General features: G+C 40.1%; 2 protein-coding genes and 1 long non-coding RNA gene across 5 annotated transcripts; 1 reads left to right on the forward strand and 2 right to left on the reverse strand.

Annotated features, from left to right (window-relative positions):
• Nucleotides 1-2791: 2791 nt before the first annotated feature.
• On the reverse strand, nucleotides 2792-18257 carry epm2a (EPM2A glucan phosphatase, laforin). Of its 2 annotated transcripts, none has more exons than XM_052593064.1 (4): nucleotides 17894-18257; nucleotides 14379-14553; nucleotides 4324-4568; nucleotides 2792-4241 (listed from the first exon to the last, which is right to left on the reverse strand). In XM_052593064.1, the coding sequence occupies exons 1-4, from the start codon at nucleotides 18141-18143 to the stop codon at nucleotides 3958-3960; spliced, it is 954 nt and encodes a 317-aa protein (XP_052449024.1). In that variant the 5' UTR covers nucleotides 18144-18257; the 3' UTR covers nucleotides 2792-3957. The 2 variants fall into 2 exon arrangements, with proteins under 2 accessions (XP_052449024.1, XP_052449026.1); XM_052593066.1 differs by lacking the exon at nucleotides 17894-18257 and adding an exon at nucleotides 16464-16652.
• LOC128011036 (uncharacterized) lies at nucleotides 10124-11535 on the forward strand. Of its 2 annotated transcripts, XR_008182458.1 has the most exons (5): nucleotides 10124-10161; nucleotides 10360-10454; nucleotides 10888-11016; nucleotides 11129-11214; nucleotides 11413-11535. It is a non-coding gene; the product is annotated as an uncharacterized LOC128011036 (long non-coding RNA). The 2 variants fall into 2 exon arrangements; XR_008182459.1 differs by lacking the exons at nucleotides 10888-11016; nucleotides 11413-11535 and adding an exon at nucleotides 11258-11331 and having other exon boundaries at nucleotides 11043-11171.
• A 2383-nt stretch (nucleotides 18258-20640) lies between the features above and the next one.
• Nucleotides 20641-26873, reverse strand: fbxo30b (F-box protein 30b). Its single transcript, XM_052595116.1, has 3 exons — nucleotides 26694-26873; nucleotides 23422-25809; nucleotides 20641-22284 (listed from the first exon to the last, which is right to left on the reverse strand). The coding sequence occupies exons 2-3, from the start codon at nucleotides 25759-25761 to the stop codon at nucleotides 22081-22083; spliced, it is 2544 nt and encodes an 847-aa protein (XP_052451076.1). The 5' UTR covers nucleotides 25762-25809; nucleotides 26694-26873; the 3' UTR covers nucleotides 20641-22080.
• Between the last annotated feature and the right edge of the window lie 161 nt (nucleotides 26874-27034).

Raw genomic sequence — 27034 nt, forward strand, 5'->3', positions numbered from 1 at the left:
TGATGTCATCAGATGCCAAGAATTAATATATATCAAAATTTGATGTGTTTTTTTTTTTTTGTAATAATATGCAAACATTTACCGGCTAATGTGGATGTCCAACCTCTCTCTCACGTGCTCTCTAACGGTGGACTCTGAAAGTAAAAAAAAAACAAATAAAGTTAACTTCATGAGTGAACACTGCAAATATAACAATAACGACAAAAAATATGAAAAAAATTATTAGCAACTTTAACTTTGAGGTCAAAAAAAATTATTTTTATCACATTGTTATATCTAGCTGAAGAAAAAAATCCTGCTCAAAATTACTGTATTATGATTCACAGGAAAATATAATTGTACTGTAACATTTTCCACTATTGTAATTTTAACCATGATGCTTTGCAGATTTACAGCAACGTACAAACATGTATACATGTTCTATATTATGGATTTGTTCATTAAATAGTAATAATGCTGTGAAAACTACATAAATTTGTTACAGTGTACTTTTTATGAGCTGAGTTCGAATTTAAATGCAGTACATACTCAGTATGTGTTTCTGGATGCATCAAGTGTGTTATTTTCCAAGAGGAAAAAATAATATATATATATTTCTCAATAGCATCTGCAAAAAGCAATACCACAGCAAATCCAGTAACAATGTATTTTTTCCTCAAAAGCACTCATTATGAACTTGGCACCTCGTAAACACAATTTCTGGACTAATAACTGGGTTCAGTGTGAGCATTTCTCTCACATTTGTGAGGTATTTACTGTATGTGTGAATTCGGAAAGTTATTTGGACTGGTGGAAGAACTTCAGAAACTGATCAAAACTTACTTAAGAACTTTATATATTTAAATGTAAATGATGTTTCTCACAGCAATTTGCTGCTATTCATTGCTTTCCATCAAAGTCAGTGGAGGTCACACACGTGTTCACTCAGGATGTATTATTGCTTTCTGTCTGCACAGTCATTTTGTTTGGTTGATGCCCATACATTTTTTGTTTCAGGCTTTGTTTAATCAGCATCTCCAATCTCCAGCATTGTCAAAAAAAAAAAAAAAAAACCTGTGAAAACATCTGCTTTGGATGGATAAAATAAATAAGAGTAAAAATGAAAGAGGTGCTTTCTACAGTGAAAAAGTGGTCTTATCTGAATCAAGAGAGAAATATGCACAGATCAGGTACTTTTTGCAAGTAGAGTTATTTTTTTTTGTCTAGAAGTGATGCTTTAGAGTTAAAACATCTCAATGGATTGGTTTCTTACAAACAGTTTTTGGCTTCAGAAGATGTTAATTGATGGACTGGAGCGGTGTGGATTTTTATTTAACTTTTTCTTTCTGAACAACAATCTTTGCAACCCATTCAAATGGAAACTTTCCCATATCTATAGTTTTACGATGAACATGATGATGATCCTGATCGCTGCATGATACAAATCCCATGTAGCCATCGGGATCTTGTTTGAAACCAGTACATGTAGGATGCCAGTTCTGCGTTTTCTGTAGTGGAGGAGTATCAACCACTCAGAGTAGGCATCTGCTCCATAACCAACACTGCTAAAAATAGATGAGGTGCTGGAAAATATCTGCTTCTACACCTCCGATAATAACATAACAATGGAACATGCACACAAACACAGTGACATTTTCAAAGTCATGCCTAAATATCGGTGACTGGTCATCTTCTGCCCCAAAAACACACACACTCTTTCTTTCTCAGTAAATGTAGCTTTTAAACAAAACTGCAATAATGCTTTTCATCTTTATTCTTTATCTGTCTTGCAGTCTAAATAAAGACTTTCAGTGAGACACAAGACTGCATTGGGATTATGGAAATAGATGAATAATATTAGCCTTTTGAAACCAGCTCAAAAAGATCATGTGACTGTAAAATACTTCACTGACAGAGAGAAACTCATACTCAAAACACCAAGCTGCTTGATCTAGTTCCTGGAATATACGGTGTACAGTATATTCACTTCAGAAGTGGTGAGGCTTTATATCAAAGTGGAACAGCAGTGAGTTGAGATGCTAAGTGTGGATCAGGGTATTATTGTGTGAAATAATGCCCACAGTTCGGTGACTCATCCATGATCCTCTTCTGTTTGGTCATGAGCGCTTATGGCTAACACAAATTTAACTGTAGGGTTGGATGACTACACTGCAAAAAAAAAAAAAAAAATTCTTTGTTTTGGTTTTCAGTAAAAAATATTTAAACATACAGACATGCTTTTATTATTATTATTATTATTATTATTATTATTATCAAATAAAGAAATCAATACATTTATTTGGCTTGGGTGACTGATCAAAAGTTAAAGAGCAAAAGATTACTAATAAAATCTGTTCTTTTGAACTTTTTTCTACTAATAATCAGTAATGTTACTTGAACACCAAATAAATATTAGAATATTTTGCATGGTAGTGAATCTTTAAATAGTGTTTTTTGGATTTGTATTTTATTATTATTATTATTATTTACAATTCAAATCAATTTGATTCTATTTTTTGGTTTAAGTAAATGTTAGGATAGTGTTATTGCTATTTAGATCTTTACATATCTTTTTCCTGGAAAAGGATGAAAATTCTGATAAATAAAGTGATTATTTTTGTGGTGTGATTATACCTCTATTGATATTCTCTTTTTTCCATCTCGTGCTTTTCCATTCAATGATTTATTCCTGTTTTGACTTGAGGTTCATTACTGGCATCTTCTGTTCAACCCTGTTCCCTTTATTTATTTCGTTTTTCTTTCTTTCTGGAGTAAAACTTCAAGTTTTCAATTCTTACATCAAGTCTCTCAGTGTGGTGACACTAGTCTTTATTTATTGAAAGGTCGAGTGGAAAGTGCTTTTCATTATGGCAGCTTATTTCAAGGGCAGGGGAACTGCTGTGCTAAATATATAACAAGAATATTGAGTTACATTCATAAATGAATGAAAGTGGCCTGTTAGAGGAGAAAAGGGGCAGATAGTCGAACAATAACCGTCACATTAGCAGTCAAGGGTGACAACTGCCTCAAGGTGCCTTTTCAAATGAAGACCATGTCAAGATGAATGAAGAATACCCAGACGAAGCTGTGAAACATTTCAAAAGATAAACAGAGCAGTAAACTCATGTGCTTACCACAACCATCTGTGCTGCATCTCACATTATGATTCTTGGCAAATAACAGCTAGTATCATCATGTTTAGTTGTTTTATACTCATTAAATGAACATTTGCTATTCATCATTCACAGGGATGTGCAACATTCAAAATGAAGTGAGTCTGGTACATTTTAAGCAAACAAAGTTTAAATAATGTATTTTATTTTCATTATGAATTACTCATAATATTAATATACACTGACATTCCAAAGGTTGGTATCAGTAAGCTTTTTAATGTTTTTTTTTTTCACATTTTTTTAATGTGGTCTTTTGTGCTGTATTTATTTGATTAAAAAAAAAAAAGATTATTAATATTACTTAATATTAATAATATTTATATTGTGGAATATTATTGCGATTTCTAATATTGGTTTCCTATTTGAATATACTTTAAAATACTATTTATTTCTGTGACGCAGCACTGACTTCTCAGCATCATTACTCCAGTCTTCCAGAAATCACTCTTACAAACTGATTTATTACCAGTACATCATTCATCATATTATATATCATATATAGCATGATTTCCGAAAGGATCATGTGACAATCTGGAGTAATGATGCTGAAAATTCAGCTTTGATCACAGCAATACATTTTATTTTAAAGTATATTAAAACGGAAAACTCTTGTTTTAAATTACAGTAATATTCCACAAATTTACAGTTTGTTTCTGTATTTTTGATTAAATAGATACAGCCTTGATGAGCAGAAGAAAAATCATACGTAAATGTCAAAAATCGTACTGATCCCTAACCGTTGAACGACAGATGAAAGTGTACAAACAAGTCCCCTTGTCCTCCCATCCAGTAGAGGGCGCTGTTCTCATGTCTCTGGATTGCAGACAGATGGACGGAGTCGTCCAAACTTCAAATGAAAGTCATTTTCGGCCCTCAACAGTGCTTCTTCATCTATATAGACCGCCGCCCTTCTGGCAGTGAGGTAGTACTGCACTTTCCTGAGTCTCCAGCCTAACACATACATCAGGAGTCCACACACGGCCGCGGTGGAACGACCCACTCCTGCGTTACAGTGAACATACACCGTGTGGCCGTTCTCCAGCAGTCCATAGAGCAAGAACACGGCCTGCGGCAGCATCTGTGTGCGACCTGCAGAGGGCAGAATTACAATACATATATCCAACAATAGAGCTGTTAGTAGTCTACACACTAAAACAAATCAATGCCTGACCTTCTGTGCTCATGTCTGGAGTGGGGATCCAGATGTACGAAAGGCCGTAGTCTTTGTACAGGTGCGTCATGGTCTCCGGGGTCATGGGTTGACTGAGGTCACGCCGGCAGCCATGGGAGTTGTTTACGACGTCCCATTCAGTCTGAAAGTTCATCACTGCTGTAACACCCAGTTCTTGTTTCAGCTTTAGGGTCACATGTTCGACCCGTCGAGGGCAGCTGCCCAACCAGACATGTGGCAGCACCCTAAGAAGAGAGAGAGGAAACATCGCAAACCAGTGACGGCCAATCAGAAGAGGACAATGGGCTGAAGAGGTCACATGTGCAAAAGTAAGAGTTTTTTTTTAGTAAAACTTATTATTTTGGTAACACTTAAAATCTTTATGGATAGTGCAATACAAAAGTAGTTATTTGTTATTTTAAAAGTAGCATAAATTATGCTTTGTAATGCAATTTATAATGCATTGTAAATCTCATGCATAATTTTAGACACAGTTAATACATCATAACACTTCTCAATTCATTGTTGCACTATGCATTTTAAATTTTGTTACAATTATTTACGACAACGACAAGATATAATGTATTACAATGCACATTATGAATAATTATAGAGCATTATACCCTTTAATAACCCTTTATAATGCATTAGACATAAAGGCTTTATGTAAAGTGTTACAGTTATTTTTTATTGCATGGTAGACCAGAGATCATCTGTGTATAGGAGTGTAATGAGAAGCAAAACAACAACAACAACAACAACAACAAAATAAATAAAATTGTATCGGTTTGATCAATATTGCACTCTTCCCTGGAAAATTCCCTCATGTGCCACCGGTGTAACATACGGTCACCCGCGCTTAATAGTTATATCATGGGATCCCAGAGCAAGAAGGAGAAATAGATGTGGCAGTTTGATAGGGGAGATCATAAAACATGTATTGTATTAAATAAATGTGCCTTTAACAGCTGCACAGACAGTGTTACTGCATAGTGATTTACCTTTTAGTGCCTTTTGTCACTGAAACAACCCCTTGACCCTTCGTATTCATCTTAGGACTGCAAACTGAAGGGATAGATTTCCAATCTCCTCCTCTTCTATCATTTAATGAATACACAATAATAGTTTTCTTAAAAACAAATGTACAGTAGCTATTCTAGTTTTTATGTTACAAATAATTTCTGTAATCTGAGAGGTGACTGAGAGCCTATGACAGCGCTGTGTAGATGTTTGTATCGGTGTACTGTGTGAATGTACTGGTCTGTTCCAGTGATGTACTGCCACTCAACCTTGAAGGGAAAGGATATTGCCTATGTTTTATCAAATGGTGTATTTGCAGGGCTTGTTTAGGAATATAATAAGCATGCGATTATGCCAAAGGACAAGTCTACAGAAGAATCAACAACTGCCCAGATGAGAAGTGCCCTCACAAGATTAATGACTCGCCTGCAGCCCTCAGGATCATTCCTAACGAAACTGTCCTTAGAGATAATACGATTTGTGTAAAGATAGCACAGAACAAAGAACACAGTATCTGTACTATTAGCCCAACAGTACCTATAGAAATGACATCAAATGATCCCTAAGACTAAGTACAAGTCTTTCTGTATTCTAAGTTATTTCAAGGCAGTCTCCTTTTACTCATTTCTTTCTCTTTTTGTTTTCTTTAGTAAACTCTGTCAACTGCTTGAACTCCAAATGTGACTCCTGGCCTTTATTGAGCATATTGGTCTCTCTATGGGCTTTAACTGTAACTCCCCTACACAGTTCATTCTGCACTGTTTGTCATGTCATGTCAATGTGTAAAGTTGACTTGGGCAAAGCAATGGTTACAATGAACACTGTAGCAACAGCAAATAAGCATAGCTTAACTGCAAGGCAATGCAAGGCGAGGCAAGGAAATCATTTTAAATGTACATTTTCAGGGTCTATTGTTTCTGAGACTCCCTCTCTTGTGAAAGTGAGAGCTCCAGACTCAAATAATGGAAATGCTAATGAGTGTTTAGTGGTGTGAGGAGACAGACTGACAGCCAGGGGAATGAAGGCAGGAAGGTCAGATACATCAGGTGAGAGATGTGTTTTTACCTCACAAACCCACATGCCTCTTTGAGGGAAAAGAATAAATGAGATGACTGAAGGGAAAGTGAATTTGCTGCAGGTTAATGGTCTGAAGCATTGAGTATGATCTATCCTCTGCCCAAAATCTTCTGCAGGGCAGGGCGCTTGGTTTGATGTCGAAGGCAATGACATGTATATATTTTTTTTTCTGTGGCCTAAGTGTCCAAATTCTTTTTGGTGCTGCTGTACACGATGTGAGAGGTGTGTGCAAAGCATCCCTTCCCTGTTAATGACTTGTTTGTGTGTGTGTGTGTGTGTGTGTGTTTGAGCACTGCATTAGAGGTGGGCACGTGTAGTGCATTTTAATTGAGAAAAGGTGACAAGTACAAGTTATGTTTAATTAGTGGTCAAAGACCTAACAAGCTCTACTTGATTTCTGTGAGAAAAAAACACAAAAAAAAAAAAACAAGATCCTTATATGTTTCCTTGGGACTTTGTGCATTCAACTGCCAGAGTTTATTTCACACTGTCCATTTGGTGTGAATTAGACTTTGTATTTATTACACGACAGACAGACACTGTTTCCTGAGTTTATGGTTGTTAGTTTCTTATGGAGTCAATGACAGACTTCTGTGAGAGTGAACAATGCGAACATTGACTCATACTGTGTCTTGTAGTTCATTTTCCTGTTCTCAGTCCTGTCATTGTAGCTTTTGTAATTCATGTTCCTTCAAGCCTTTAGAGAGAAAGACATGCACTTAATTGTGGGACGTGAGCACTTCAATATATATATATATATATATATAAACCTGTAATTGCAGATACTAATATTAATTAAATAAATGAATTGTTTGTACTGTTACTTACTGTTACAAAAATGCACTTTGTAATGTCCATTAAAAGTATCTATTGAGATGACTGTGCATTCTGTCTTAAAAAGACATCTCTGCCCTCTTGGAGTTACACCAGCCTCTTTGACACTGTAAGTCTGCCATTACTCTAATGGATTCCCCAACACCAGACTCAATGACCCAGAATTTTGTATCCACCTCCACTTTCAAATTTTGAGGTCAGATGTCAAACGAAACAAGCACTTATAGCTCATTGCCAAAGGAGTTAAGCGATTTAGAACCATTGAGCTAATTACATAGCACTGTTGAAACCACACACACAATTAAAAAGAGAGGGGAATAGAAAATAAAGTTAAATGCCTCTGGGTAATTAGATGTTACCATCTGTGGATTTAAGAGTTGGAAAATGCTTATGGCAAGTTAAATTTGCTGTTCACTGAGACACTTTACTCTGAATCAGATGTTTTCATTTTTAATATGACTCGTGTGTCCGCTTGTGTTTGTGAATTATGAGGAATCTTTGGCTGCTAGGTTAATAGGGTATTTGTTGGTTACTATGTGGTTTCTTATCAATGTAAAATCATTTTCAAACTAAATTTTTTAGTGGACCTGACATTACAATCGGATTTCAAAATTCTGCACAGGCAAACGGATGTAATTTTATCATCTGTTTGGAGGAAATCTCTTCTTTTCGCATCTCTTAGAAAAGTAACAGCCACAAAGTTTGAGATATCTTTAATGCCATTGACGAAATCCTCCAACTTTCCATGTTTTCACTGTTATACAGGAGGTGTTTCTTAAAGAGTACTGAATCTCTGTATAAAAAAACTTAAGATATTTAACAAAGAACACTGAACAAAATTGGAGAACACTTACAGATACCTTGAAGATATTGGTTTTAATTTGACACCTGGTGCTAATTTCCTTAATTATCTGACAAACCCTATTTACAGTAACTGGCAGCCTAACTTTCCAGTTTTACTGACCACTGTTAGATGGTGGGCCATTCCAAAGTCACTTATACCCTCCGACGGGAGGTGTTTCTGATAAAGGCCAAAGGGATGACCCTTTTTAGTCATTGCAAGAGTAACTGGTCATTTTAAAACTGCGATTTCTTGAATCAGTTCAACACAGCAACTGGAATTGCTTTCCAGTTCAGCACTGAAGAGGGTACGGATCTGTCTGCAAGTTTAAAGGTTTACATTTTTTGACTTCATAAGCAAAAAACTTTTACTAAATGAATAAATAACATGATATGTTTGTAGATATTTAAGAAGCATGCTATTTTTAGATTGTTTACACTGTTTCTCTGAAAAATAATGCTATAGCCAGTAATTCTACTCTGTAATATGAGTTTCGGGTAGATCGCGGGTCGGAACTGCAGCAATTTCAACCGCTAGCTGGCAATATTACAAACTGCACAATGCAGTTTAATTTGATAATTAACTTATCAAATTAAAGTGCAAGGCTTGACACGTGTCCTCAATCTGGAAAACCTGTTTGAGAGTCGAGTCTGAGTAGAAGGGAGGAGGAGAAACAGCTCTCTCCAATATTTAGAATTTGGACTGCAGAACCCATTTCATCCACTAGCTGCCAATCTTACAAAGTGCACCTTTAAGAGAAGTCGAACTGAAAGTGCATTCTGTAGTGAATCTCTTTTCTCTTCAGTAAAAAAATAAATAAATAAAAAGGCTAATCTAACCTTTGAAGAGCATGTTGTGTGGAGAGAGGAGAACTGGTCCAAACTAGTGATGAAAGCAAGTTCAATTCTTTGGAGTCTGATGGAAAACTGATGGTGTTTGTCGTCAAACTGAGGAAAGACTGAAGTACAAGTGTGCAAAGATGTCAGTGAAAGGTGGAGGAGGAAGTGTCATGGTTTAGGAGATGTTTTGGGGTGGGCCCAAAGATCTAAACCTGATTAAAAATATTTAGAAAATCCTTGGTGACAAAGTTACGGCTAAGAACCCCACTACAGTCAATGAACTGTGGAAGAGGTTGGAAGAAGAGTGGACCATGACCACACCAGAGCAGTGTGAGAGACTAGTGATGTACTGTGGCCACAGCTGTGCTGAAGTCATTCAAAGCATTGGCCTCTACACTTCCTACTAATTTTGCTGTAACCTTCAGAAATTTCACTTGTAATCTTTCTTCCTGCAACAATCATTGATGTTCTCATTTTTGATTACTTGATAAATAAAGGGTTTTTGTTGAAGTGCCTTAGTTACTTTGTAAAACACTGTTCTAATAGTATGGCACAGCCACAAATAAAATTCCTAATATTCTGAATGATGAAGATTACATTATTTCTGGATAAAATCAAGTGTTCATACAGTAAATTGTTCTCTAATTTTGATCTCTACTGTATGTTTTGATCAACCCTCTGAATCACTTCCAGAGGTAAGCTGTATCCCAAAGTGAAGGGTGTGCACTTTGAAGCGAGTGCGAGTGGCAGCGAGAGCGTCCTGGGACAGGTGAGGAAGCGAGCGCCCTGGGAGTGAGAGCGTCCTGGGACAGGTGAGGGAACAAGCACCCTGGGAGCGAGAGCGTCCTGGGACAGGTGAGGGAGCGAGCGCCCTGGGACAGGTGAGGGACCGAGCGCCCTGGGACAGGTGAGGGAGCAAGCACCCTGGGAGCGAGAGCGTCCTGGGACAGGTGAGGGACCGAGCGCCCTGGGACAGGTGAGGGAGCGAGCGTCCTGGGACAGGTGAGGGACCGAGCGCCCTGGGACAGGTGAGGGAGCGAGCGCCCTGGGACAGGTGAGGGAGCGAGCGCCCTGGGACAGGTGAGGGACCGAGCGCCCTGGGACAGGTGAGGGAGCAAGCACCCTGGGAGCGAGAGCGTCCTGGGACAGGTGAGGGACCGAGCGCCCTGGGACAGGTGAGGGAGCGAGCGTCCTGGGACAGGTGAGGGAGCGAGCGCCCTGGGACAGGTGAGGGAGCGAGCGCCCTGGGACAGGTGAGGGAGCGAGCGCCCTGGGAGCAAAAGAGTCCTGGGACAGGTGAGGGAGCAAGCGCCCTTGGAGCGAGAGCGTCCTGGGACAGGTGAGGGAGCAAGCGCCCTTGGAGCGAGAGCGTCCTGGGACAGGTGAGGGAGCGAGCGCCCTGGGAGTGAGAGCGTCCTGGGACAGGTGAGGGAGCGAGCGCCCTGGGACAGGTGAGGGAGCGAGCACCCTGGGACAGGTGAGGGAGCGAGCGCCCTGGGAGCGAAAGAGTCCTGGGACAGGTGAGGGAGCGAGCGCCCTGGGAGTGAGAGCGTCCTGGGACAGGTGAGGGAGCGAGCGCCCTGGGAGCGAAAGAGTCCTGGGACAGGTGAGGGAGCAAGCGCCCTTGGAGTGAGAGCGTCCTGGGACAGGTGAGGGAGCGAGCGCCCTGGGAGCGAAAGAGTCCTGGGACAGGTGAGGGAGCAAGTGCCCTGGGAGTGAGAGCGTCCTGGGACAGGTGAGGGAGCAAGCACCCGGGGAGCGAGAGCGTCCTGTGACAGGTGAGCGAGCAAGCACCCGGGGAGCGAGAGCGTCCTGGGACAGGTGAGGGAGCGAGCGCCCTGGTACAGGTGAGGGAGCGAGCGCCCTGGGACAGGTGAGGGAGCGATCGCGCCCTGGGAGAGGTGAGGGAGCGAGCACCCTGGGACAGGTGAGGGAGCGAGCACCCTGGGACAGGTGAGGGAGCGAGCGCCCTGGGAGCGAAAGAGTCCTGGGACAGGTGAGGGAGCAAGCGCCCTTGGAGCGAGAGCGTCCTGGGACAGGTGAGGGAGCGAGCGCCCTGGGAGTGAGAGCGTCCTGGGACAGGTGAGGGAGCGAGCGCCCTGGGACAGGTGAGGGAGCGAGCCCCCTGGGAGCGAAAGAGTCCTGGGACAGGTGAGGGAGCAAGCGCCCTTGGAGCGAGAGCGTCCTGGGACAGGTGAGGGAGCGAGCGCCCTGGGAGTGAGAGCGTCCTGGGACAGGTGAGGGAGCAAGTGCCCTGGGAGTGAGAGCGTCCTGGGACAGGTGAGGGAGCAAGCACCCGGGGAGCGAGAGCGTCCTGTGACAGGTGAGCGAGCAAGCACCCGGGGAGCGAGAGCGTCCTGGGACAGGTGAGGGAGCGAGCGCCCTGGTACAGGTGAGGGAGCAAGTGCCCTGGGAGTGAGAGCGTCCTGGGACAGGTGAGGGAGCAAGCACCCGGGGAGCGAGAGCGTCCTGTGACAGGTGAGCGAGCAAGCACCCGGGGAGCGAGAGCGTCCTGGGACAGGTGAGGGAGCGAGCGCCCTGGTACAGGTGAGGGAGCGAGCGCCCTGGGACAGGTGAGGGAGCGATCGCGCCCTGGGACAGGTGAGGGAGCAAGCAGCCTTGGAGCGAGAGCGTCCTGGGACAGGTGAGGGAGCGAGCGCCCTGGTACAGGTGAGGGAGCGAGCGCCCTGGGACAGGTGAGGGAGCGATCGCGCCCTGGGACAGGTGAGGGAGCAAGCAGCCTTGGAGCGAGAGCGTCCTGGGACAGGTGAGGGAGCGAGCGCCCTGGGAGCGATAGCGTCCTGGGACAGGTGAGGGAGCGAGCGTCCTGGGACAGGTGAGGGAGCGAGCGCCCTGGGAGTGAGAGCGTCCTGGGACAGGTGAGGGGGTGAGTGGAAGCTGGTCGAGCTTTTTAATTAAACAACCCAATTTCTGTATTTTATTTTTGTGATGCAAATTGAAATTAAATGAATAATCTGTAATTGTAATGTAATTTATTTGTAAATGAGCCCAAGTACTTTCTGTACACATTGTGATTTTTTGTTATGCATGTTCACAAGTGTAAATAAAAGAGTGTTGTATTAATGGTTATGTACATTTTTATTTTTTAATACACCTTGTAGCTTTTACACAAAATATTTTGTATATAAATTGTTTTTTGTCCAGTAATAATTTTTTTTTACACATTAAAACAAATTGTTATATATTTAGAACATAACTGGTTTAACATCAGAAAGACAACATCAATTTTAAACCCAGCCCTACAAACCCAACACAAACACTCTGGGGACCACTCTGTATGATGTACCACTGGCCAGACAGAAGAGAAACACCAGGGTCTGGATTGTGGCACCCCATCCGTGTTAACGTTCACTTCTCAGAAGATCCAGCAGCACTGTCAGGGCCTCGCTGCTCAGCCTAAAACCAATAAAAACCTGTCCAACACTGCCACATTCAGCTTTATCCTGCAGTACAAGGGTCTGGTCTGATTTAGGTAAAGAAGGAAAAGGGAAACTATTTAGACAAAGTAATTGGTAGAATAAATATTGAGATACTTTAGTTAACTAATTTTAGTAACTACCAATACCATATTGGGGGGGGGGGGGGGGACTAGTAGTCATTTTTAAAACCTTAGCTAAAGCGATAGTTCACCCAAAATTTAAAATTCCAAACCTTGAACAACTTAAGGGTGAAGTAAATAATTATAGAATTTTAATTCTTAACTGAACTATCCTTTAATTAAATGTATTATCTTGCATACTGTAATATACTTGAATATTTAAACTGCTTTGTGTGTGCATGTATTTTGTTTCCTTTTGTATCCATCCTTACATTATTCAAGTAAGTTCCAAGTCAATACCTGCCTTTAAAGCTGTATTCCCGCAATTAAGGATGCAGCATACCAGTGTAACTTACCTGCCATCGGTCTTGGCGCCTGAGGTGCGTCATCGGTGAATCATTCTCACCATCTCCTCCATTATGACGTTAAACATAAAAACAAAAATGAGCAAATCTGGCTCCACCTATCCTATCAGGATGACAGCTCTGCTCTCCCACCATTGCTCCATGACAGGAGTGGTAATTGGGAACCCCTGGTGGCACAATTAGGAAATCCTGCGAAGGCGGAGCGTCCTTCATGCACTTTAGAGGTTTGGCCTTCATAGTCTGCGACCTTCAAAGTGTGTGCCCTTAACTTTAAGTCGCAGCTGTGAACATGATTCTCTCAGCTTTTTGTTCAAAATGTTGCTTTTTTAATTACATTTACCCACATTAATGTCTTGACAAATGCATGATGCTAGAATAAAATGGTTTCATTTAAATGCAGAGGCTCTGTTCTTACTTTTGACATACTGCATGTTCAATAATTCATATAACAAAATATATAGAGGGCCATGAAATGTGTGTGAAATTAATAAAAAAAAATGCAGTAATGGTGGCAAAAAAAAACACAAGGAAAAACATGAAGTCTACAGTACAAAAGAAGTCACATGACTTAAGCAGTGATGCTGTGTTTAAATCCCAAGCTTTAAGTATGAGTAACAGTAATACTGATCCTTACCTTAAACACTAAAACAAAAGTGGGAACTGGCATTTGTTAAAATTGCTGCTTAAAATTTCAGAAGCAGCATGACAGTGAACGAGACTACTAGGAGCTCCTTGTAGAGGAACTCTTTGTTACGAGAGACTTATTAACTTTACAGTGTTATGAAATTACACTCACACAGTTTTATGAATATAAAACTAATAAAAAAGCAAACTGTTTTAATTTAGAGAGCAAGGGAGAGGGAGAGATAAAAGAAAAAGGGTGTTTCTGATGTGTATCTCTGAGCAGAATAGGATTGCGGTAGCTTAGTGTCTGATGTTCTGGACTTGTAATCCTTAATATAAAGCGATTAATATTAATGTCTGTTATCAGGATAGTTTCTTTGACCAAGACACTTCACTTCAGGTGACTCTATATCAGGGGTGTCCAATCCTGCTCACGGAGGGCCACCTTCCTGCCAAGCTCCAGCCCTAATTAAACACACATGAACTAGCTAATTAAGGTCAAGAAGATGACTCTCCAGCTGGACTGGACCCCCTGATCTGTGGAGACCGACAGTGATTCTGAGTGCCTAGCGTTTTCGACTGATGTCACGTGTCATTACGGGACCTTTATGGGTTGAGTGTAAATGCACATGTATTCCAGGTAATCACTGGCAGTGTGAAAGGGTCAAAATCTAGTGACCCGGGAACAATTGCCGGGACATATTACCCTTGTATTTTCCAGATTGGCAGTGTGAAACGGGCTTCAGAGAAATCTGAGCTGGGAACTTTCCGCTCATGCAAAAGTTCACACAGATTGTAATGAAATGACTGGATTTCTTAAATGAATTTTGGCAAGCAAAAGTATATGTGACTTCTCATTAAAACTCATGATGGATGGCAAATTCATTCACACATACTGGGAGAAGTGAATGGCCTGCTGTCCTGCTATGCTGAAGTAGAAGGTGGTAGTGTGTTTCATCTCATCTGTGTGGCCGGTCTCTTCGATCCAGTGACCAATCGGATGGCAGTATACCCCGTCCACCATGTTTCTGTCGTCATACACACAGTGCCGGTCATGATGCGGCCCACTGCCTACAGACACACACAGCAAACAATTACCAGTCATTTACAAATCATCTCAATCATTTACACACCAATGACAAACTAGAATCAATTATACAATGAAAAGCATATTCTTGTAAAAATCTAGTTTTTAGTTGTTCGCTCACACTTTATTTAAAGGTTCAATTCTCGCTGTTAACAAACAATTAACTACGATGCTTGCCTCAATGAATTTGCTGATTATTAATAGTTAGTATGGCAGCTATTAAGTTTAGGTAGGACTAGGGGTGTAGAATATGGTCATACAAAATATTGCTTTATAAGTATTAATAAACAGCCGATATGTTTATAATAGGCATGTCAATATCACAAAACTATGGAAGCCTGCATCGACAGACAGACAGACAGACAGACAGGTATATAGCATTTTTGTTCAAGCCTTATATTTCTGAAGGGGAAAGTCAATAGCCAATTAAATTATAATAGCCAATTAAATTGAGTGTTTATCAGACTCTGCAGGTCACCTGTTCCTGACCCCTGAGAGTTCACACTTAAAAGCTAAGGGTTTCTTCAATGATTCAGCAACTTCCTGTAATGGGCATAATCCTGCATAATTTTGATGGTCAAGCCATAAGCATGATTCATAAAACAATAAACATTCAAATGAGTCCTTGAGTTGCTAATACGGTATCGCCGTGCTGATCACACAGCCACACAGCAAACAAGCTCCTCACGCTGACTCATATAGCGTGAACAAAACCTAGGCCATTACCATCATGCTCACAGTCTCAGCTGAAGCCACACACTGTACATACACTGCATACTGTATACACCACACAGTACGAGGATGGTGGAGTTTAAATGTCTTAAAGCAATATTGCCATACAAAGCCAAAATGCAGTAAGTTTACCAAAACTGTTACTTATTTTTGCTTGTTTTGATATTCATTTCTAAAATCTCATTTTAAAAATAGACCGTTTCGACACTACATTCAGTAACAATGATAAAGCATTACAGTGGAATACAGAATGTTTTTGCGCTCAAAGGAATAGTTACCCCAAAAATGAAGCTTTGCTTTTTTGTAGTTAAGTTTGTTTCTTCATCAGATTTGCAGAAATGTAGCATTACATCATTTGCTGACTATCCTCCGCAGTGAATGGGTGCCGTCAGAATGAGAGTCCAAACAGTTGATAAAAACATCACAATAATCCACACCACTCCAGACCATCATTTAACGTCTTGAGAAGTGAAAATTTGTGTTTGTAAAAAACAAATCCATCATTAAGACGTTTTACATTTAAAAATGTGTTTTTTTTATTTTGCCCAAAATACGAGTCCATAATGCATAATAACACTTCCTCCAGTGATAATGTCCATCCTCTGTTGTCCTCTCACGTCACAATCCACCCACATATTAATTTAAAGCTATTTTGGACGTTTTTCACTTAAAAACAGTGATCTGTGAATAATTCTATCCTGACTTTTTCACTGGAGAAAGCGATGTTGGGTAGAAGAGGTTATCTGATGGACTGGAGTGGTGTGGATTACTGTGATGCATTTATCAGCTGTTTGGACTCCCATTCTGATGGCACCCATTCACTGCAGAGCATCCATTGCTGAGACACTGATGCAATACTACATTTCTCCAAATCTGATGGAGAAACAAACTCATCTACATGTAATCATTTAAAAATAAGTTTTGCTATCATTTCCACCCCACATGCAGCAGCTAGTCCTCTCTGAACTAAAAATGGTTCACACTCTATCATATGGTTTTTTCTACAATAAACAGAAAAAAAAAAACGGTGCAGAATTAGAGCCTGCTGAAGTGTACAGGCCAATACGTCCTAAACCAGGTCTGTCCATGTCCCAACTGAAACACTCCACTGATCAGAGTACTTTTATCTCAACTGGAGGACTGTCAATTCATGCTTGCTTACCTGAGGCATGCTCAGAGCAATCAACAAGCATCATTTCAATCCGAAAAACACATCTCAACACAATGAAGATCTTGGTTGTTTTCATATGAGACTGTGTGAATGGACAAGATGCCAGCAAACAATGGCTCAATCAAAACCTCATTCAACAGACGGCGTGAGCACTGGAGCAGATCGTCCATTTGTCAGGCGCAGGCGCATTCATTCAAACAAGAAACAAGACAGAATGAGAGAACCGCCGACAGCAGACTGGCTTCTCTGACAAACCAGGTCATGTTCAGGGTTGAATGACACTGCACTTTTCATCACTTTCAAATATTTGCCACTTGGCTCCCAAAGCAAAGTTTAAAGTTTGTTCTTATGGCAAATACTTTCCTACATGCTGTCTAAAAGAATAACACAAGACCGATAAAGGCAGTTAACAAACACGAATGCACAAACATATACTGGACAACATTTGTATATTATGCAGTATATTCCCAATCGATCCAAATCCTAGATCCTATAGATACAGATACAGTGACTTCAATACACTGTATATGATTTTGCAGTTTTACTTTTGCTGAAAATGACTTAAAAATAAGTGAAAAAATGTAATAAAAAATAGAAAGCAGTGTTAGTTTACTATCACTGATATTAATAGTGTAATATTTTGAATCAATGTTCGAATTCTTTATGTTTTACTTTATTTCAATTCATGTTTATTTTATTTAAAGTAAGAAAACGCCTTTTTTTATGTTTTTAAAGTTTTCAAGCATCTTCTTTTTCCCCTTTAAAAACAAGATTTGATCAAATGGGACCACAAAAGTTATTCAATTAATGAATCGCTGTAAGTCTCTCATTATAGAAGTTTGACCAACTATAATGACTTCCTCTTCTAATAACCCTTCAGATGTTAAAAAGTGTCCCCTTTGACATCATCACTTTCACTGAACACTGTATATCACACAGTACTTGATTCATGAATCCTTTTTATTTCATTTTAGTTTCAACATCCCGCTTAAAGTCGCATAGACGTGTCTCTTTGCTGTGATTCATCACACAGTCTAAGGTCCCAATCAACTGTTCCATAACAAACAAATAGGCCTACAATTAAATACGATAATTAGTAGTGAAGATAGCTTATTATTTCATATTGTATTTCTTGAAGGCTTTGAGGTGCAAGTCGTTATTTCTTAAATAGTGTTCAATAGTACTAACTTAAGAGTTAGCAACTGTAAACATGTTCAATGTCACACGTTAAATGGAAAAGGTTCATAATAATTTAGTGGTCTTACACGTCAGACTTTAAAACATCAGCTCCATCTGGTGCGTCAGTACATGTATTGCACTGTGTCCTTCATTAAAAGTGATGTTTCATTTAAACTGAAGCTGGGTAATCACTAGAAACAGTGTGTTTGTGTCGTGCCCACAGCTCGTCCATCTCCACCTACCTTCCCAAATGTAGTGGCCATCCACGCGCTTTATAAACTTGAAGTACAGCTCATCTGTAGGCGGCTCGGACAGACGCACGTCCCCGGTCCACAGACACGGTTCATCGGGGGACAGGACCGAGCGGCTCGGACTCATCTTCACACCTCGGTCCGGATCCCAGTGTCCCATCTCCGGCCGAGAGCCCACTACAAACACCTCGAGATCCAAACACTCTGGGGTCAGAATGACACCCACCCTGAACACAACCATGCCGTGTAAAAACACACAGGTGCTCTGAAACTGGGACTGATCTTCGTGCGTCCTCGGTCACTGACATTATAAATGTTTGCGTGCGCTAAAAATACACGCGGTACTTTTGACATTTAATGCGATACAGGGGCTGAGAGGGGACAATTGTGCGTTTTATAAGGTTGTAAAGATATCTCACTTTATACAGGACGGTTTGTAACACTGTACGTCAACTGTTCACTGTAAGTATCCTTCAGAAAGATGAATCCTCTATTCTATCTATTTTTGAGCAAATTTGAGATTACACTCGTATTTTTTATTGAAAAGACTGGATTTCTGACAGTAACGTACAAAAAAAAAAAAAAAAAAAACAGATAGGGTGATGTCAGGTAAAATGGGCCATCAGGTAAAATGGGCCATTTAAGGTTTGGGGGTCCTAGTCCCTCTGGAATTTAGAACCAATGTCTTCAAAATATTTCAAACTATTGTCATAACTGTGCTTAACAAGTAACAGGTGATTTAATTGGTTTATGGTTGCTATGGTGGGTGGGGTAATAATTCTTATCAAGACTGCAGCAGAGAGCTGCATGGTAAGTAGCCTGGCATACCAAATGTAACTAAACTATTATAAGGATGATAAATCTATAAAAAAACAAACATGCACATAAAAGAATTATGCATAATATCTGCCTTGATGGCATCAATCAGAAATAATGTTGTTAGTTTGGTATAGGAACATATTTTTTGAAAAAGTGATGTTTTTCTTGGCGGCCCAATTTACCTTAACCCACTCAGGTAAAATGGGCCACATGGTTTCAGCTAAAATGGGCCATCATCTGTGTCACTCACAAACACATATACACATGTGTGTGTGTGTAAATTAGCTGTTTTTTAAATTTAGCTGACGCTTTTATTCAAAGCGACTTACAATTAATATATATATATATATATATGTCAGAGGTAGCACGCCTCTGGAGCAACTAGAGATTAAGTGTCTTGCTCAGGGACACATTGGTGTCTCCCAGTGGATTTGAACCCAGGGCTCTCACACCAAAGGTGTACAAACATAAAATGTGATCCATGTTCTGCCTGGTTTCATGAGAGCTGTGGTGAAGAGAATGGTATCTGTGATGACGATGGTTTAATTTGCAAAGACTGTGTTTGAAAAAAACTTTCATCACACACACACACACACAAATCAGTTATCAGTTATCAATTTTGAATGTGAATTTTTGTAATTTGCACATTTTGTTCTAAATGTATTGTTCACACACACACACACACACACACAAAAAAAACACACACACGCATACACACCCAGACACACACACAACTAACATCAGTTCAATGATCTATGTTGTTCCAAAATTGACTTTTTTAATTGCACATTTGAATATGTGGGTTTGCACCCAAAATGTTTTTTTTTTAATGGCACATATGGATATGTTTATTTAATGCAGTTTAAATGTTATGTGGCTGTATAAGCAGTTGTTTTGAAATTAAAATTGATGATAAATTACTATTTCCCTTTGCAGTTTGACCGGCCCATTTTACCTGAACAGCTGGCCCATTTTACCTTAAACTGCTCATGCAAAAAAAGTTGGCACAACTGATGTTTCAAGAACTGTAGGGCCTAAATAATTATATTTTATTACATAATTTAAACACAAAATGATCAAAAACAGTCATTATTAATCATAAATACACATGGAATAGGCATATATGGTATTGTATTATTGTCCCAAACGATTTACCAAAAAGTGGCCCAATTTAGCTGATATCACCCTACATAAATAATTTTTTTTTTTTAATTTCGTTAAGGCCCTGTGGGCCCTCTTCTGTGCTTATGTGTGTATCGTTCGGCGAATACACAAATAAAGAGATGATTAAACCCATTTTAAGTGAAAAATTATTCATTCATATTTTAAGTTAATAATAATAATTGTTAATGCAACAAAATGTATAAATTGAGAACAGGCTATTATTAAATTCATAGTGTAATCCAATGCTTTTACAGTTCATCTAAACATTTAACTAATTATTGCATATTTTAATTGGCCTATTATTCATGCATTTTTAAGACCTTTCCAGATCCAGAAAATCTGATCACATCATCTGGTTTTATCATCACCGCGTAGCCTGCACTGGCTACCTGTTAAATTGCACATTGATTATAAAATACTGTCACTTAGTTATAAACCCTTGAATGGACTCTCTATCACACAAAACTCTGACCTAGAATATTCAAATCTACCTGTTTGTGAGGTTTACAGGCAAATAAAAATGTATTTTACTTTGCATGTAATTAAATGTGATACTGGAACACGAGTGCAGTTTTGCATACTTAAGTAGAACTTAAATACATAAATGTAATTTCATAATTTTGATGGTTTTGCAATATGGTTGTGTACTGATGAATGTACTGACCGAGTTTAACTGTAGTATAAACCTGTTTAACGTATGGATGAAGAAAGCAATTCATACAATTAAAACTTAATAAAATAACACCGAGCCAAAATAAAGATAATAAAATATATAGCTATTTTTAATTCATTTAAGTCAAAAACCACATGCAACTCCAATCAACGGCTGTACTGGCAATTCACCTGCTTATATCATGAACAAACAAACTAAGATCCAAAAAACAGACTTCATATAACATGGCTTGAGTAATACAATATATGGACTGCATTACCAAAAAAAACACACACACACACACAAAAAAAAAAAAAAAACACTTCAATTTGATTACATGGAAATGAACACACAAACTTGGGTGACACACAATTTGAGAAGCCTAAAACAGCTCCTAACACGAAAATGCTGCATAGCTTTCCATGAACCATGAAGGTTAAAAGAAACAGTTCTGTGGTGTTCCCATTAGCTGCAGATCACACCTTCAAATATTAGCCTCCACAAATTCCCACAGCACACATTTAAATGCAGACAGGTAAAGACATGTCACACATCACATACGCAAGTTATAGAGCAGGTTCTTTGTACTCAAATATATTGTTAGCTAAGCTTTTCCTGCTCACTCAATAGGAAACACAATAGCAGAGCATCTGTTTACTTCAGGTTAGTGAGGATCAGAGTGCAGACAGCCACAAGATTCAGTAAAGTGCAAATATTGACTTTAAATGCTGATATATGGTCGGCATGCTGATATTGAATGATATAGTACTGGAGAAAATGAATTTAAACAAGTTCAAGGTGTTTTAGTGCATATGCTTCAGTACAAAGAAAGCGTCCAAACAAAGACATTTGACTGAAATCCATTGGTGCCATTTCTGGATTAAGTCTTTAGGAGTGTGGCAATTGTAAAACTGCTGTAAATGGAAACCTCCTTTTCTATGATAATGTGAAAGGAAGAACAGCTCTCTTACTCTGAAGCCCAATATAAATCCAAGCCCTTGAAATCTTAAGCCTGACAGCTGTTCCCGGGACAGGGGGAAGTGCACCTGTCTGCAATGTCACCATAAAATGAAGCAAGACTGAATCATCCAAAAATAATCAAAGAAGGTGTCCTTTTTCAAAAAGTATCTTAACCAAACCATGCAAATATATACTATATTGTGGCTATGTACTGACAAGAACCAGAAGTCATTTTCTGATCATCTTTACAGAGATTATCTTGCGGTGTTAAAACTAATAAATCAAGTGCTGTTTGTCAGGTTAAGGATCATAAAATCCCACTGAATCAAGCCTTGTTTATTCTCCTTTAAACCAGTCCTTGGTCTTGATAAAGAAAGCATGGGTCTGTGTCAAAGAAACCATTAGCATCACACACCTTCAGACCAAATTAATCTTTGTTATATTATTAAAAAAATAATCTTAGCATCAAAACAAAAAAATATTTAGTTTTCTTTTATTTACACAGTGATATTATACTGTAGATCGAAGAGGTTAGATATTGAAGTGTTTTAGTTCTGTTTTGCAAACTAAGTTTTTCGTAGTGTTATGATACTGGTTTGAGAACCGACCGAAGCGATCTGCCGTCTCGTGTTAGCTCTCTGGTCGTGCACATGCAGGGCAGTGGAACCGCCTCCACCTGCCGGAGGACTTCATTGTATGGGCAATGTTTCAGATGGTCTGCCATGCTAGAGATGTCCGCAAACTCCCAGCGGTTAACTGGGCTAAAAGCTGTGCTGAAACGCCAAACCTGCAGGAAAACAAAGCAGTTACTTAATTTACAGCTTAACATAAGTTTATGGTAACACGTGTTATCCGTTTAGATGGTTTCATTCACTGCGTTTGGAAAAAGAGTACAGTCAGAAAGAAATAAACAAACTGTTTAACACATAAAAAAAAATATTACATAAAAATTATTCATATATATATATATATATATATATATATATATATATGGAATAGGTGTCTCTATTTCCTTCCACTGTTGAAAAATGAAGCCAAAATCGTATTAGAATAACAAACACTTGAACATACATCATTGTAATACTAAGTAGCTAAAATGACAGAAACCATCTTTGGGAAATAATAATTTTGAAGTGTAATTAGATTTTATTTTTTGTTGGTAATGTCCAATTAGTTTACATGAAGGCCAGGGTTTATAACCTATACTGCAGCCAGCCACTAGGGGCTAGGGGCAAAATGTTTTGGCTTCACTTTTCAGGACATGTGTTGGGCACACTTGGGGTGTGTCTCAATCAGCTCCCTAGTTCAGTAGTCATGTGCACTGTGATTTTCACTCCCTGAAAAATCCCACAATAGACAGCAAAATAAAACAGGGAGCACCAATGCTCACTATGCCCCTTTACCAGAAATTGTCACACTTAACGAAGAATGAAACATAAAATGCCTGAGCCAATGCAATAACTATATATTGAGACACAATAGAAGTTTTGACAAGACAAACCTTTCTTTTGTTTGTATATTTTAGCATAAACACATATCGCTAGACAGGTGGTAAACACATCTAGTTAACATTTATAGTTCAAATTTGGCTGAAATTTTTCAATGACATAATAGAAAATAATAGTACATTGTAATCGAACAATGTGTTTAAGGAGCATAAAACTAATATTAAAAAGTGGGGGTTCTGCCTGTTGTTGATTAATATCAGCGGTGATATTCCACAATGATGTATGTTTACATTGTACATAGTCATGTCACTGGAAATCAAGTAATCACTGTCCCCATGTGTAGTGAGCAAGGGCCCTTACCAGTAGTTGTTATTCACAGTTTTATTCACAATATACTGATGTACGAGCTCAGGAGCTGATTGAGATGCACCCTTGGTTTAACAATAGCATGCTGCTACTCTTTAGACATACTGTACCTTGTCTTTTATCTGCCAGGATTGTCTTCCATCCAAATATTGCTTCTTTTCCCATTGTACCACCACCATGCCACGAGTCTGCAGCAGACTGGCGCAAACATCCCTCATTGTACGGGACACCATCGACAGCTGACATAGGCTAAAGCCATCCAAAAACCGGGCTACATGTTGAAGTACTTCAAATGGCAATCCACTAAGGTGATCACACTTGGGTTGAGTCACAGGTTCCGAGATGGGTTGCACCCCGAAGGACCTGAGGTGGCGGTCGTGAACAACTTTTGAGCCCTGAGAGGATGGGCAGAATCTGCGTTGGGAGTATGTGCAGCCATAATACGCTAAAGGACAACGGTGCTCCATCCAGCTATTGAGTCCAGAATGGATATCTCCATGAACATTGCGAACATGCGAGAGGAACTCTTCTCGACGGAAGAGCTGGCCACACTCAAAGGTAAACATGGAGCCCTCGCGTGGGGCCCAGCTTGGGCGAGGAACTAGCTGCTCCAAGGTAAGATCAAGCCGTAGAGTGCAAAACGGACTTGGTTGTGAAAGGCGTGGAGCGGCTCGATCGCAAGCGGAAGCTGATGCAACCTCGCCAACCATCGTACTTGTTGCCAAGATGGCAGCGGGGAAACTAAACGTCTGGGTGCCGAAGTCAACACGTGAGCCCCCAAACCCATAGACTGTGTCCGATATCCTCCGAGCTCGTGGCGACTCTTCTAAGCAGAACAGAAGAGCGGCTGCCGTAAAGTCAATTTCCCCAAGTCCCATTGGGTCATCCATTGGCTCCGGATTCAAATCCGATGTGTCTACAGCTTTGTCCTCCATTTTGCAATGTGGATTTCTGTGAGGAAAGACTTCTGTAAACGACCCCTTCCGTCCATTAAGAGCAAGTGGCATAAAGTTGCGCAGGAACTGAAGGTTTTGGAGTTTCCTCTCAAAAGCTCTGTCTTCAAAGTCTAATGCCATCGTTGGTACAGCACTGTCTCTCTGGACGGTCAGAGTTTGAGCATGTATAGGTTGCTGCAGTAATGGAGCTTGTGATCCAGAGGCCTCCTGAATCAAGAAAGCATGTTGATCTTGTCTGATCTCTGGCCTATGGGGAATTAAAGGACCAATAAACTCCCAAGAACCTTGAGACTCTGGGATTTGAGGGTGTTCGGTGGTTGATTCCATTAAGTCATCTACAATACTATGAGAGCCATTACAGAACCCTTGTCTATCGATGTCTTCCAACATGACTGGTTGACACTCACCTGTTGCCTCATGAGCAAGAGCATCTAAAGTGGGTTCTCCACCATCAAATCCCCCAACAGCCCCAAGCTCACCATTAACCACTGCTGTAACATCCTTCATATCAACATCTGCAGACTCCAAAGATTCTGACTGAATGAGCATACCATTGTCATTTACTATTGAACCATTAATTGTTTTAGTGCTTTTGACAGCATCTCCTAATGCACCGAGAGCAGAGGCCAAGCTCCTGCCAAGCTCCATGAGTTTCTGGTGCTGTTGAGGCTGTAGCTCCTCCTTTAGGCCATTGACTTCGCTAGCTATTTTATCACAGCTGAACCCGGCATCCTCTCTCATCCTCACTTTTTCATGCAGTTCCCCATTGCGTTCTGTAAGTCCAGCTGATGCATTAGTGTCTGTACCGTCTGTTTCTGAAGAATTAAGGTGGATCAGGACGTTGAGAGCTGCAGACAGGCTTTTGGTTGTCTCTACTGTGGTTTGGTAGAGCTCACCGTAATGTTCTTCTTTAATACCGTTAATCCCATTGGAAATCTTTTCTTTTGAGCAGCCAGCCGTAGGCTCCATCTCAACACTCTCCACCTGCACACATGGAGCCTGAGCAACTGAGACTAGGCCAGGCTTTTTGTTTTGTCCTGCCGCCTGAGTCCTTTTCTCCGGGCTACTAGTTGGTGCCAGAGAGACGAGTTTGAGTGACGCTAACATGGTGCGCTGGTCCTGGAGGGCAAGCGCCATGTCAAGCTGCTCCACATCATTTGCTTCTTGACTCAGTCTCTCATACGAACGATAATCCTCGTCGTTCACTGGCCACCTATTCCACTCCATAGAGCAGCACACCACACCTGCAGGACACACCTCAAGGTGCTCTGCCATCTGGCCACGGGCCAGTGTAAAAGGGCATCCAATGCTTTGGTTAAGACATGGCACCCTTTCAAGTGGGCACAGCAGCTTGTGTTCAACTGCCTTGCAGCTGTGGAAGACAGCACCACACACAAGAGGGCAGCTGATGAGGTCACAGGAAGTGCCGGGTTCAGGTTTGACCATGCATCTTCTGCTTATGCAGGACATGCAATGAACATGAGGCTCCTCCATTATTTAAGATGACAGCAGCAAGACGCGAAAGAGCAGGAGTCTCAACCACTATAAAAAAAATGAAAGAAAAAATGAGATAAGATTCTCCAACATGCAGGCTGTGTGAATTGATTTTAACAGAAAAATATTAGAGGCATCAACTTGTAATATTGTAAATCTTAAAAGTTTTTTATCATATTATGAAAATTCATTTGGCAAACAGACATTACCAGGGATGTGCAAAACTACATATTATCAACACTGATTAGTAGGTGGTTTGTTTGCACAGCTGGCAAACTAAGTCATTAATGTAATGGCCAACAGACATCAACAGGCACAAAGACAGCAAAAGGACACATTTTAAAATGTTTAAATACAAGGTGGAAATCCATAGAGGGTGTCATATCTCATAGATTTTTCTTAACTATGTAGTGCACACTGAAAAAGCTTTAATTTAATACTGAAAGCCCTTCTTGAATTCCTGGCAGACTTCCTCTAGCTTTAATGCAGTCTTGATTTTATCCAACACAGCTTTCCTAGTCAGCATAAACAAAACTGGCCCACTTAACTCTGCTACTCTTCTACGGGTCTTTGTACAGTGAAACCACACTGAACCATAAACCAAAAAGACAGCCAGAACCTTTAGCATTTAATTAAACTTACTGTTAAAGCTATCCCAACACACAATGGTTTTAGTGTTTACAAAACAATAAGTTGATAAACAGACATTTGACAGAACTGAAAACATTAAAGAGACAAAAACTTCATGACACTTCATACAGTACAGAATTAAGTTAATGAGTGTCAGCGGGATTATGGTAGTGGTATTTAGGTCTTTATTTTGTAGATGTTTAACTTTGATTTACTTTATTATTTTCTGATTAGTTTAGCCTGTTAGCAAGCTAAACTTTCTAACGCTACCTTCAGTCTAGATAAACAAACCACTCACTTACCCGCAAGCTATGTCAATTAACTCCCCTCGTTACTCACTGACTCCTCTCGCCTGTTTCTTTCACTTGTCCGATTTTACGTTGAAACGGATCACTTTAAAACACTGCTGTATATACACAATCATCACCGTTTGTCCTGTCCAAAAAAGCTCTATCCGGCCGGGACGCGCGCCGATGACGTCACCGCGCATATTCGAGCGTCATGACGCTGGGGTTATTTTGGTATTACTTTTACAGGACTCCGAAAGAGTATGCTGTTGTATACCTCTACAAGTTATGCATTTTGTAACAGCTTGTGGAAGGCATTCTTCTGAGGCAATATATGTTAAAGAAAGCATGTTTTA

Source organism: Carassius gibelio, chromosome B23 (assembly GCF_023724105.1).
Source record: "Carassius gibelio isolate Cgi1373 ecotype wild population from Czech Republic chromosome B23, carGib1.2-hapl.c, whole genome shotgun sequence".
NCBI classification, from domain to species: domain Eukaryota; kingdom Metazoa; phylum Chordata; class Actinopteri; order Cypriniformes; family Cyprinidae; genus Carassius; species Carassius gibelio.